The 13,422-nt window shown below is 38.5% G+C and overlaps 1 protein-coding gene across 1 annotated transcript in view; it reads left to right on the forward strand.

Annotated features, from left to right (window-relative positions):
• med14 (mediator complex subunit 14) overlaps positions 1–13,422 on the forward strand; it is a 68,731-nt gene that overhangs the window by 37,711 nt on the left and 17,598 nt on the right. The window contains exons 20-21 of the mRNA XM_072260462.1: positions 4,413–4,565; positions 13,054–13,323. Coding sequence (XP_072116563.1) covers positions 4,413–4,565; positions 13,054–13,323 — 423 coding nt within the window. The remainder of the gene's footprint in view (positions 1–4,412; positions 4,566–13,053; positions 13,324–13,422) is intronic.

The raw sequence follows: 13,422 nt of genomic DNA on the forward strand, positions 1-13,422 counted from the left end.
ATGAAGTAGGAGGTAAATCAACTAGATTATTAGCATATAAATTACGAAAACAACAAGCAGACAATACAATTCATAAAATAAAGAATCCAAAGACAAAGCTTGTGGAGAGTACAATAGGGAAAATTCAAGAGAGTTTTGAAACATATTATCGAGAGCTGTACTCCCAACCCCGGGCCCCCAATGAGCCCTATATAGACAGTGTATTGAATTTTTTAGATCTACCTAAATTTACAGATTTACAAAATGAAAGTTTATTGGAACCAGTAACTGTCAAAGAACTGAACGTGGCCATCTCTAGGTTAAAGGCTGGAAAGTCCCCGGGTTCTGATGGGTTTACCTCAGAGTGGTACAAGTCCCTGAAGACACAGTTAGCCCCATTACTACTTAACACCTTTAATTGGATCTTGCAGAGAGGAGAAACTCCACCTTCCTGGAGAGAAGCGATTATTTCAGTTATTCCTAAAGAGGGTAAAGATAAACTAGAATGTGGCAATTATCGGCCAATTAGTGTTCTTAATTTAGATTACAAACTATTTACATCTATATTAGCGCGCAGATTGGAAAAGCTTTTACCTGGCCTAATCCACTTAGACCAGACTGGATTTATTCAACAAAGACAAACACAGGACAACATAAGGAGAACTCTGCACATATTAGAACAGGTTAATAAGAACGAGACAGAGACAATGGTAGTAGGATTGGACGCTGAGAAAGCTTTTGATTCGGTTAGTTGGGCATTCCTATACAGAGTATTAGGAAGATTCGGCTTTCAAGAAAAGTTTATTAAAGTAATTCAGACGCTATATGACAGCCCTACAGCCCGAATTAAGATAAATGGGGACCTCTCTGACTCCTTCATCTCAGAGAGAGGCACTAGACAGGGATGCCCAATTTCTCCTCTCCTTTTTGCGCTATATATTGAACCGCTTGCCCAACTAATAAGACAGAGCAAAATCGTAAAAGGTATCAAGGTGGCAGGGATTGAACAGAAAGTGGCGTTATTCGCAGATGATGTTTTGGTCTATCTGAGTGAACCAGAAAAATCATTTATAGGATTGTTTACACTGTTGGATGACTTTGGGAAAATATCAGGTTATAAAATAAATGTAAAGAAAACGCAGGTTATGTCCCTAAATTATACACCATCCAAAAAATTGCAGGATACATATGATCTTAAGTGGGAAGCTAAATCATTAAAATATTTAGGAATAACCCTGCCGAAGGATCTTTCAACACTGTCACAGGTAAATTATGGGCCATTAATCTCAGAGATAAAAGCAGATATGCATAGATGGAATCTTATCCCCTTTTTAAGTTTAAATTCAAGGATAAATATTATAAAAATGAATATTCTTCCTCGGTTATTGTATCTTTTCCGTACTTTACCGGTGGAGGTGGATGATAATCAATTCAGGGAATGGGACAAATGGATTTCCTGCTTCATTTGGCAAGGAAAGAAACCTAGAATTCGATATAACACCTTACAGTTAGGGAAGGAAGGAGGAGGTATGGTTCTTCCTTGCCTGAGAAATTATTTTTATGCCTCACAGATAACCCCTCTGTTATATTGGTGTAATAGGGAATATAAGGCTAGATGGAAGGAAATAGAATTTGGATTAGTTGACAGTTTTCCTCTTCAGGCCTCAATAGCTGACAAAGGATTGATGGCCCAGTTGGAAAAATTTAAAAACGCTTGGATAAATCTTACATTAAAAGTATGGCAGAAGGTGGTTAATTCATGTGGAATTAATAACATGTTAAAACTCTTTAGATGGTGTGCATATGATACTGAATTCATTCCCAACAGAGGAGATAAAAGATTTAAGCTATGGATAAAGAAAGGTCTTACAACCTACCTCTCATTTATAGATAAAAGAGTATTACAAAGTTTCCAAATCCTGCAGGACAAACATGGCCTAGAACATAATGACTTTTTTAGGTACCTTCAAGTATGAAACTATGTTAACCAGAGTTGTAGATATACAGACCTATCAACAGTGGAATTAGAATTTTTCAAGATTCTGAATTCGGCTTGCAGTTCACTACCTAGTAAATCAGTTTCTCGATTATATAATGCACTCTCCCATGCTAAAAATGTAAATACACTGTATATTAAAGAGAAGTGGGAGAAAGAAGCGGGGTTGGTACTTTCAGAGGAGGCTTGGGGGAAAATCTGCAGCTTTCAATGGTCCTCGACTAATTCTTTGACTTGGAGAGAACATTGTTGGAAAAATATTATAAGATACTTCAAGACCCCATATCAGGAAAAATATAAAGATACAAATGTGATGTGTTGGAGAAGGTACGGCTCCAAGGAGGCAAATTATTTTCATATTTTTTGGGATTGCCCTAAATTAAGTCTATTTTGGGAAGGTATTCATAGAACATTAGTTAAGGTACTTACGTCCCAGATACCTCTGAACTTTGAGACGCTCTATTTGGGGCATGTATTGTTTCTTGAACAGAAGGAAGATGTAAAGTTGTTGCAGGCCCTCTTAGCGGCAAGTAAGAAATCAATCACTAGAAAATGGCTAAATCCAATACCACCTACATTAGAAGATTGGTATGAAATTATCTTGGAAATATTTAAAATGGAAAAGTTGACTTACTCCCTGAGAACTCAAAAAGAAAAATTTTATCAAATCTGGAATAAATGGATTGAATATATAACCCCAATGCGAGCAGACTTTAGATGACTCTCCTAATGATTTATACTGCTCTTCTCATCAACACAGTAATATTGCTAACGTAAGCACCCCTAGTCTAAGTGTTTGTTTTTTTTGTTTTCTTTTGGAAAATAGAGAATTAACACAAGTAAAGGGAAAGATTTGGGAAAGGGATAAAAAAATGAAAAAATTAAGTAAATAAGTACATAGGGATTGGATAATTATGTCTGCGGGCAGGAGCAAGCATGAACAAATTAGGATATAAACACCTACAATGGTTGATACATAGGCTTATATACAACATTTTGGACCAGTGGAAATGGTCCAGAAGGGTTATATGGAAACTATTATTACCATTTTTCTTAACAACTAATTCCATTACTTAGCCTAATAGATTAGAATTACCACAGTACATAATTATCTATTTAAATGTTTATTTTCCTTTTATATCATCTCAATGTGTACTTAAGAATGTATAAATAATTGTTTTTTACATATAAAAAAATGGAAAAGGTTATATGTGTGAAAAAAGTACATGATATTTGTGAATTCCTTATCCAAATAAAAATAAAATTTAAAAAAAAGAAAAGTGCACAGAAAAGTCATGCTACTATGACAATTATAGCCACCTGGGCTCAGGAGTACTTCGGAAAACCATTGTCACTCAACACAGTCTGTTGCTGCATCCAGAAATGCAACTTGAAACTGTATTACACAAGGAGGAAGCCATACATCAACTCTATGCAGAAACGCTGGCGAGTTCTCTGGGCCTGAGCTCATCTCAGATGGACCGAAAGACTGTGGAGCCGTGTGCTGTGGTCAGATGAGTCCACACTTCAGCTAGTTTTCGGAAAAAACGGGTGTCAAGTTCTCCGTGCCAAAGATGAAAACGACCATCCAGATTGTTATCAGCGAAAGGTGCAAAAGCCAGCATCTGAGATGGTATGAGGGTGCATCAGTGCCCACGGCATGGGTGAGTTGCATGTATGTGAAGGTACCATTGACTCTGAGGCGTATATTAGGATTTTAGAGAGACATATGTTGCCATCAAGGCGACGTCTCTTCCTGGGACGTCCATGCTTATTTCAGCAGGACAATGCCAGACCACATTCTGCACGGGCTACAACAGCGGGGCTTTGTAGATACAGAGTGCGTGTGCTTGACTGGCCTGCTGCCAGTCCAGATCTATCTCCTATTGAAAATGTATGGCGCATCATGAAGAGGAGAATCAGACAACGGAGACCACGGACTGTTGAGCAGCTGAAGTCTTATATCAAGCAAGAGTGGACAAAATTTCCAATTGCAAATCTACTACAATTAGTATCCTCAGTTTCAAAACGATTAAAAAGTGTTATTAAAAGGAAAGGTGATGTGACACAATGGTAAACATGCCTCTCTCCCAACTTTTGTTGAGTGTGTTGCAGCCATCAAATTCTAAATTTGTGGATGTTTACAAAACACAATTAAGTTGGTCAGTAAAACTATTGAAAATCTTTTCTTTGTACTTTTGTCAGTTAAGTAAAGGTTCAGGTGAATTAACATGTCACAGAGTTTTGTTTTTATTGCATTTTGGAAAATATCGCAACTTTTCTGGAAATGGGGTTTGTACATAAACAAAGTGCTCTATATGTAGAAGCTACCTTATGCATTTATATTTATTGTGTCTTTTTGTCGTGATCTTTTTCTTATTGTGCTGCAAATTACTGGAAATTAAATAAAACAATCTTGAATTCTTTTGCATTTCAGATAACTATCCAATGGAATCCCACTCATCAGAGGTTCCATATATCATTAGGAACTGTAGGTCCAAATTCTGGCTGCAGTAACTGCCACAACATCATTCTCCATCAGCTTCAAGAAATGTTCAACAAATCACCAAATGTTGTACAGTTACTACAGGTACTTGCATTTATTTATTTATTTATTTATGTATGTATGTATGAAATCTTGTTATGCTTCCAGCTTTCTTTAACGATGTTATTGTGGAATGTGGGAAACTAAGTTCAGCTATTATTAGCAGTTAAATGCTAATTACGTAGCACGAACAGGTATAGAACAGTGGGATTTGAGTGGTTCTAGTACTGGCCAATAATCGTTTAACAACTGATACTGAAGACAGGATACAAAGTAATAGGATTTTTTTTTTTGTTTGAAATAATGCAAATTCTATATTGGGAAAGACCTGAAGGTTATATTGGCAGATGTATTGTAATGTTCTTTCAGGATCTTTTGGCTCATTTGCAGTTGTCTGTGCATGCTTTCCGATAGCTTCTGAATTATGTGCAACAAGAGGGAAATTATATTTGAAAGAGACATAAAGAAATATTAACATTTTTGTGCAACCTGTGCCTGCTGCACTTTTATCCAAAGAGTTGTTACCGGATTACTGGTGCTGACTCTGTATAAACTTTTCATCAAACAGCAATTAGTTTTTACTTCCTGTTGTGCATGGTTACGCTCTGTTTGCATTAAATCAAGTACTTTCTGTAGGATTGGGCTAAGCAGCAGACCATTGGTAATTTTTGTGCTAGTTAACCTTGTGAAAGCCTGTTAATTCATAGCCAGTAGAACCTAATGATACTTTTTGTTGAGACAAATTTGCAACGTTTTTTAACCTAGATTTTCATGTTAACTACTTTGGTAATAAATCAGTCTCATTTTCTAGTAATGCATTTGGAGTTATCTTTAAAATGTGTCATATACAAAGGCTGATAAGTTTCATTAGTGATTTTTTTTTAAGAATATTTCCTCATTGTGATGGAAATGTGTAAGTGAGAGTGGACTATTAAATACATTAATCCTGTGTATCCATTTGATGAAATTTGGACTGATTTGCAATTTAACCCTATATACCCAAACAGGTTTTATCTTTCACATAACAAGAGAAAATCTGCAGATGCTGGAAATCCAGGCACCACTCACAAAATGCTGGAGTAACTCAGCAGGCCAGGCAGCATCTATGGAACAAAAGTACAGTTGACATTTCAGGCCGAGACACTTCGGCAGGGTTGGTTTCAGCCCGAAACGTCAACTGTACCTTTCTGCATAGATGCTGCCTGGCCTGCTGAGTTCTTCCAGCATTTTGTGTGTGTTGCTGGGTGTTACCTTTTTTTATATTATGGGTTGAGAAATATCTATTCAATCCAGTATCAATTGTGGTTGCAGAAGTGAGTCCTAATTTTTTTAACCATTTTTTTTTACATAGAAGTGTTTTGCAGCTGCTTATTTGAAAACACTTGCTGTATTTTCCGGTTTTGGCTATAGTAATGAAATTACTATTCAGCAAAAGTAGTTATCTGACCAACTCATGAGTTTACCTTTAATATATGAAATTTTCAGAGAATATCAGTTTGTACATGTTCTTCTTGGGTTTGATTCATTGCATCTTGGTACTTTTGTGGTAAATGCTACCTGATGCTCTATGGAACTAATATGTCCTTCATAAAAATGATGCCTTGGACTACAAAGTCAGTAAGAGCCATTTGAATTTCAGAATCAGAATCCGGTTTATTATCACCGGCATGTGACATGAAATTTGTTAACTTAGCAGCAGCAGTTCAATGCAATACATTACCTAGCAGAGAGAGAAAAAAATAAAATAAAATATAATGATAAATAAACAAATAAATCAATTACATATATTGAATAGATTTTTTCAAATGTGCAAAAACAGAAATACTGTGTATTTTTTTTTTAAGTGAGGTAGTGTCCAAAGCTTCAATGTCCATTTCGGAATCAGATGGCAGAGGAGAAGAAGCTGTTCCTGAATCTCTGAGTGTGTGCTTTCAGGCTTCTGTATCTCCTACCTGATGGCAACAGTGAGAAAAGGGCATGTCCTGGGTGCTAGAGGTCACTGGACGCTGCCTTTTTGAGACATCGCTCCCTAAAGATGTCCTGGGTACTTTGTAGGCTCGTGCCCAAGATGGGGCTGACTAGATTTACAACCCTCTGCAGCTTCTTTCGGTCCTGTACAGTAGCCCATCCATACCAGACAGTGATGCAGCCTGTCAGAATGCTCTCCACAGTACAACTATATGTGGTAATTAGTTCATTACAGGTTTAGTAACGAAAGCCTGTTTCATCTCTGACTCGACTTCACGTATCAACATTTTTTGAAGTATTGTCATACTGCGCTGTAATGTACATATCCATGCGTGATATAATTATGGCTTTGATACTTGTAACATAATTTCCACCTTTTAATGTAAGTCTCTCTGTGAAGGCCACGATTCCATTAAGAAACAATAGAATGACTTTCACTTATGCAGCAATGTTTCCTGACCTTGGTACATCTTGATGCTGTGCCATCAATCAAGTACTTTTATCGTGCAGGAAACACTGCCCGTCTCCAAAAATGACATATGGCAATAACCCTGTAATGTGTTTTTATGATAATTGGACAGTGCAACAGGAATGTATTTTGGATTTTTGTAGTCAACTCTTGAGCAATCCCGAAACCTTGAATTTGAGCCAGATAACGACCTTTGCTTATTTTTTATTACAATCAATGCACCTAAATCCTAAATTTCTTTGAAGTTTCATTATTTCTATATTTTATATCATTTTGACAAATAAATATTCATTCATTATGTTTAAATCTGTTTTCAGCAGTTTTGTTATTCAATCTGTTATTCCTTTTTAAAAATTTAATCCATCCATTATCAGTGTATACAAACTACCTACTTAAGAGGGACCAGTGTCCTTGCTGGCAGGTTTGCTGGAGTTGTTGGGTAGAGTTTAAACTAGGTTAGCAGGAAGATGGGAACCAGAATGTTGAGTCAAATGGCAGGGCATTTGGTATATAGGTAGAGGCAATTTGCGGAAAGACACTGAGGAAGGATAGGTAGTGGATAGGGCATATATGCAGTCAACTGGATTGGTTGAAATGTGCTTACTTTTATATGAGAAGTGTTAAGAACAAGGGTGATTAACCTAGAGAATGGATTGGTACGTGGAACTACAATGTTGTGGCCATCACCAAAACTTGGATGGCAAAAGGGCAGGGTTAGGTGCTTGATGTTCCTGGGACTTAGATTCTTCAAAAAAGATAACGAAGGAGGTGAGGTGGGGAAGTGGCATTGCTCATCAGGACTAGTATCACAGCTGCGGAAAGGGAGGACGTTGTGGAGGGCTCCACCTACTGAGTCAGTGTGGATGGAAGTCAGAAACAGGAAGGGAGCAGCCACCCAATTGGGAGTATTCTATCGGCCTCCAATTGCAACAGTGACACTGAGGTGGAAGAGTGCAAAAATAACTTATTGTCATGGGTGACTGCCACTTCCCTAATAGTGACTGGCACTTCCTTAGTGCAAAAGTTTTAGATGGGGCAAAATGTGTCAGGCGTGTCCAGGAGAGAGTCCTGACACAGTAAGCCAACAGGTCAACTGGAGGAAAGGCCACACTCGATCTAGTATAAGGTAATGAGCCTTGTCAGGTGATAGATCTCTCAGCGGGCGAGCATTTCAGGGACAGTGGCCATAACTCCCCGATCTTTACCATAGTCATGAACAAGAATAGGAGCAGACAGTATATGGGAAACTATTTCATTGGGGAGACGGCTAATTATGAGGGTATTGTGCAGGAACTTGAGAGCATGAATTGGAAGTAGTTGTTTTCAAGGAAATGTACAGTGGAAATGTGATGTTGTTTATGGAGCACTTGCATGGGGTTCTAAATATACTTCTCCCATTGAGACATTGAAATGATGGTAGGGTGAAGGAGCCATGGTTGACGAGAAAGCCGGAACATTTAGTGAAAAGGAAGCAAAGATCAGAGAGAGTTCTGCGAGTTATAAGGTAGCCAGGAAGGAGCTTAGGACTGCTCAGGGATAAAGGGAGAAGCATGTGCCTGGAGTAGGAGGAAATGGGGGAGATCATTAATTAATACCTTGCTTCAGTATTCACCAGTGAGAGGGACCTTGATGAATATGAGGTCAGTGTAGAATGGACTAAGCAGACTATTGTGTGGAGCATGCTGAAGTTAAGAAGAGGCAGTACTGAAACCTTTGAAGAACATTAGGATAGATAAGTCCCAGGCCATGCAGTATACATTCCAGATTACTACGGGAAGCAAGGGAAGAGATCGCTGGGGCGTTGACAATAATCAGTGTCCTCACTGGCCACAGGAGTAGTACTGAAGAATTGGATGATGGCAAATAGAAACATAGAAAACCTACAGCACAATACAGGCCCTTCGGCCCACAAAGCTGTGGCGAACATGTCCTTACCTGAGAAATTACCTAGGGTTACCATAGCCTTCTATTTTTCTGAGCTCCATATACCTGTCCAGGAGACTCTTAAAAGACTCTAACCTGTTGCACCTTTGTTCAAGAAACAAGTAGGGAATATCCTGGAAATAATAGACCAGTGAGTCTTACATCAGTGGTGGGCAAAATAATGGAGAGGATTCTTAGGGACAGAATTTTTGAGCATTGAGAGAAGCATGGTCTTATCAGAAATAGTCAGCATGGCTCTCTGAGGGGCAGTTCATGCCTCACGAGCCTGATTGACTTTTTTGAGGAAGTGACGAAACAAATTGATGAAGGTAGGGTAGTGGATGTGGTGTATATAGATTCTACTAAGGCATTTGACAAGGTTCCTCATGGACCCTCATTCAGGAATCATGAGCAATGATTCCATAAGACCATAAGACATTGGAGCAGAATTAGGCCATTCAGCCCATCAAGTCTGCTCCACTATTTCATCATGGCTGATCCCGGCTCCGATTCAATCTGCCCTCTCACCGTATCCCTTAATGCCCCAACCAATCAGGAATATATCAACTTCTCTTTGAATATACCCATGGAGTTGGCCTCCACCACAGCTTGTGGCAGAGCATTCCACAGATTCATCACTCTTTGGCTAAAAAAATTCCTTCTTATTTCTGCCCTAAAAAATCACCCCTCAATTTTGATGCTGTTCCCTGTAGTTCTGGATACACCCACCAGAGGAAACATCCTCTCCTCCTTCACCTCATCTGGTCCTTTCAGCATTCAGTAAGTTTCAATGAAATCCCCTGGCATTCTTCTAAATTCCAGCGAGTACAGTCCCAAAGTTGTCAAACACCCTTCAGATGTTAACTCCTTTATTCTCAGAATCATCCTTGTGAACCACATCTGGACTCTCTCCAATGACAATACATCCTTTTTGAGACATGGAGCCCAAAACTGGGCATGGGCAGGAGCATGTGTTTGGAATTGGCTAACCTAAAGAAGGCAGGGAGTTGTAGTAAATGGAGCGTATTCTGCTTGGAGGTCAGTGACTAGTGGTGTTCTGTGAGTACCTGTTTCGGGACCCCACTCTTTGTGATTTTTTTATATATTACTTAGATAAGATGAGTTAGTAAGTTTGCAGATGACACAAAGTTTGGTGGTAGGTGTAGAAGGTTGTCATAGGTTATGACAGGGCATGGACAGGATGCAGGGCTGGTCTGAGAAGTGGCAGATGGAGTTCAGTCAGAAAAAGGGTGAAGTGATGCACGTTGATAGGTTGAACTTAAAGGCAGAATACATGGTTAATGGCAGAATTATTATCAGTATGGAGGAACAGAGGGAACTTGGTGTCTACATCCATAGATCCCTCAAAGTTGCCACGTATGTTGACAGTGTTTAAGAAGCTGTATGGTGCATTGACCTTTTTTAGTCAAGGGATTGAAGTTAAGAGCTTTGAGGTTACGTTGCAACTCTAAAAACTCTGGTTAGATCACATTTGGAGTATTGTGTTCATTTCTGGTTGCTTCGTTATAGAAAGGATATAAAAGCATTGGAGAAGGTGCAGAGGAGGTTTACCAGGGTGCTACATGGATTAGAGAAAATGTCTTGTGAGGAAAGGTTGCTCAAGCTACAGCTTCTCTTTTTGGAGTGAAGAAGGAGTAGAGCCAACTTGATAGAAGTGTACAGGTCGACCTTCACTAATCCGGCACCATTGGGACCTGAGGAGTGCCAGATTAGTGAAAATGCCGAATTACAGAAGGATCACATTAAGCATAATCAGTGCTGGATTATCGAAGAAACCGGATTACAGGTAGTCGGATTAGTGAAGGTCGACCTGTATAAGATTTTAAGAGGCATGGATAGAGTAGACAGCTGTGACTTTATCCAAGGGTGGCAATGTCTAACACCAGAGGACATTCTTTTAAGGTGAATGGAAGAGAGTTTAAGGGAGATGTCAGAAATGGTCTGTTTACAGAGAGGGTAAGTGTCTGGAATGCACTGCTGGGGTGATGGTAGAAGCTGATACATATAGGATGTTTAAAAGATTCTTAGGTAGACATATAGATGAGAGAGAATAGTGCATTATGAGCTGTGTAGGAGGAAAGGGTTTCATTGATCTTTGAGAAAGTTAAAAGTGCAGCATAACAAAGTGGGTCAAAGGGCCTGTACTGTGCTGTACTGCTCTATGTTTTACTATTTTGTCATCGTCAAATCTGAACATCATAGCAGCAACTGTTAGTCTTCCCTTTCATAGTGAAATGGGTGACATCTCTCTGTCCCTTATTAGTGAGAGAGAGAGCCTGTGGCATGTCAAACTGTCGGGTAAACAATAGTTTTTTTTATTGACTGCAGATCATGGTCTCTCTTTGCGGGCTTTGTTGGTGGGTGGTGGGTGCTGACACTTTGCTGAAATGGGTTGCGGGGAGAGGTTGATGCTTGCTGCTGCTTGCACAGCTGAGGAGGCAATGGGGGCTTTGGGGTTCTAACGTTTTTCTGTCATTCATTCTTTTGAGGTTTTTCTGTCTTTCGTGGATGTCTATGCAGACTAGGTATTTCAGATTCTATAATATATATATTCTCTGATAATAAACGGAACCATTGAACCGTGAATGTGTGGCTCTGAATCCCAACACCTAGTTGTTCATTATTAGATTTTTGCAGGACACTATAATCGCATACTACCAGTTAGTATTTGTCCAATATCTGTACTTTGTCTCCAGCTATGTTCCTAAATTTTGCACTGAATCAATAATTCCATGGTTTTTAGTCATCCATTATTAAAAGCTTTCTGAAGTCTGTATAAATAGCAAGCATTGATATTCTTTTCACAAACTATTAAATAGTATTTGACCCTAAACATTAACTCTACTCTTTACATGCATGCTACACAACTACACATTCACTTCATCTATTGATTTCTTTTATCCTCTTATGCACTATATCATCTAGTTCTTAATAGCTTTGAATATATCAATCTCATTTCTTTCTCTTCCTATCAAATTAATTCAACCAAACATTTATACATAAGATTACAGGATCAAACTGTTTTACCCATGTATTGTAAACTTGAACTTTAGTGATGAGGGAAGACAATGAGGTGCTGTAATTGTGCTTCCACCTCCAGTCTGTGCCCATTAACTTAATAGTTGCTCACAAGAATTGGGTACTATAGTTCTACTCTTGTTTGATCTCATGAAGCATCTCACAGTTCAGTTATTTTTTTTTAAATTGTGCAGTGAGTAATTCTACGTTGGATGAGGGCAGGTGGGTAACAACAGAGCAGAAGAGAGAAGGAAGGAGTAACATACAGCACAGTAATTTGATACCATATTTGGTTACGACTTAACCAGATTAATAATAATTTGATATAATTTACAATATGTTATTAGTTATTAGTGATATACATGTCCAACTTCACATGGTTGAATTCATACCATGTAATGATTGAGGTAGAAAGTATCAATCTGAATTTTTTTTTGTTTTGTTGCACATGTGGCAATAGAAAATACCATGTGTTTTGAAATGTTCCTCACATCTATTTACCCAATCTCTTCACTTTGCAAAGATCTAAATTTCCCTTCAGGATATGGATCTGCCACGTCAATTGTTTTTCAGTGCAGTCCTTGTTGACCACCTTGAACTGTAATGCTAACTAGTCATCATTAGGAGCTATTGTGCTTATGATCATTATAGATTTTGAGATGGCATTCAATAATGGTCTTTATTTTCTTCTATTTTTTAATAGAAACGCCTCTCAAGCTCTAAGTCGGCGTTCCCATTCCTTTTCTTCTATCTTAATTCAAAATGGCTTTATTCCAAGTATTCTCCAAAGGGTTGTGGGTGCTTAAGGCATCCAAGGAACCAAGAAATATTGCTGCTAATGTGAGAAAGTAGAGTTGAGTAGGGTATCAGCCATAATTTTATTAAACAGTAGAGTAGACTTGAATAATCTGGCTACTACTCCCAACTTCTCATAGTTTTGTAACTGAGGCAATTTTTGTGTCATTGTCACCACAAGAATTCAGCTCGCTGGTTCAGATGGTGAATTGTTCCCAGTATCATTGAATTGTAGAAAAATGGATACTGTGTTGTGTTTTTCTGTGCAAATCAACAATTCATTATCTGTTTTAAATGTGTGGAAGAAATCTAATCTTTGTTTTTTTTCTCTCTCCACAGATATTGTATGATACACAAGCACCACTCAATGCCATCAATAAGCTCCCAACAGTGCCAATGCTGGGACTTACACATCGAACAAATACAGTCTATCAATGTTTTTCAATACTACCACAGTCACCCACACACATCAGACTTGCTTTCCGTAATATGTACTGTATTGACATATACTGTCAAAGTCGTGGTGTGGTGGCTATCCGTGATGGTGCCTACAGTCTTTTTGATAACAGTAAGATCGTCGAAGGATTCCATCCGGCTCCAGGCTTAAAGGTCTGTCATTGATCAGATAAACAGTAGTAACCTTTAAAAGTATCTCATGGAGTTACATTACACTTCTGTAAGATCATTTTATTCCTATCAAAACAGTGC

This window comes from Mobula birostris, chromosome 6 (genome assembly GCF_030028105.1).
Source record: "Mobula birostris isolate sMobBir1 chromosome 6, sMobBir1.hap1, whole genome shotgun sequence".
NCBI classification, from domain to species: domain Eukaryota; kingdom Metazoa; phylum Chordata; class Chondrichthyes; order Myliobatiformes; family Myliobatidae; genus Mobula; species Mobula birostris.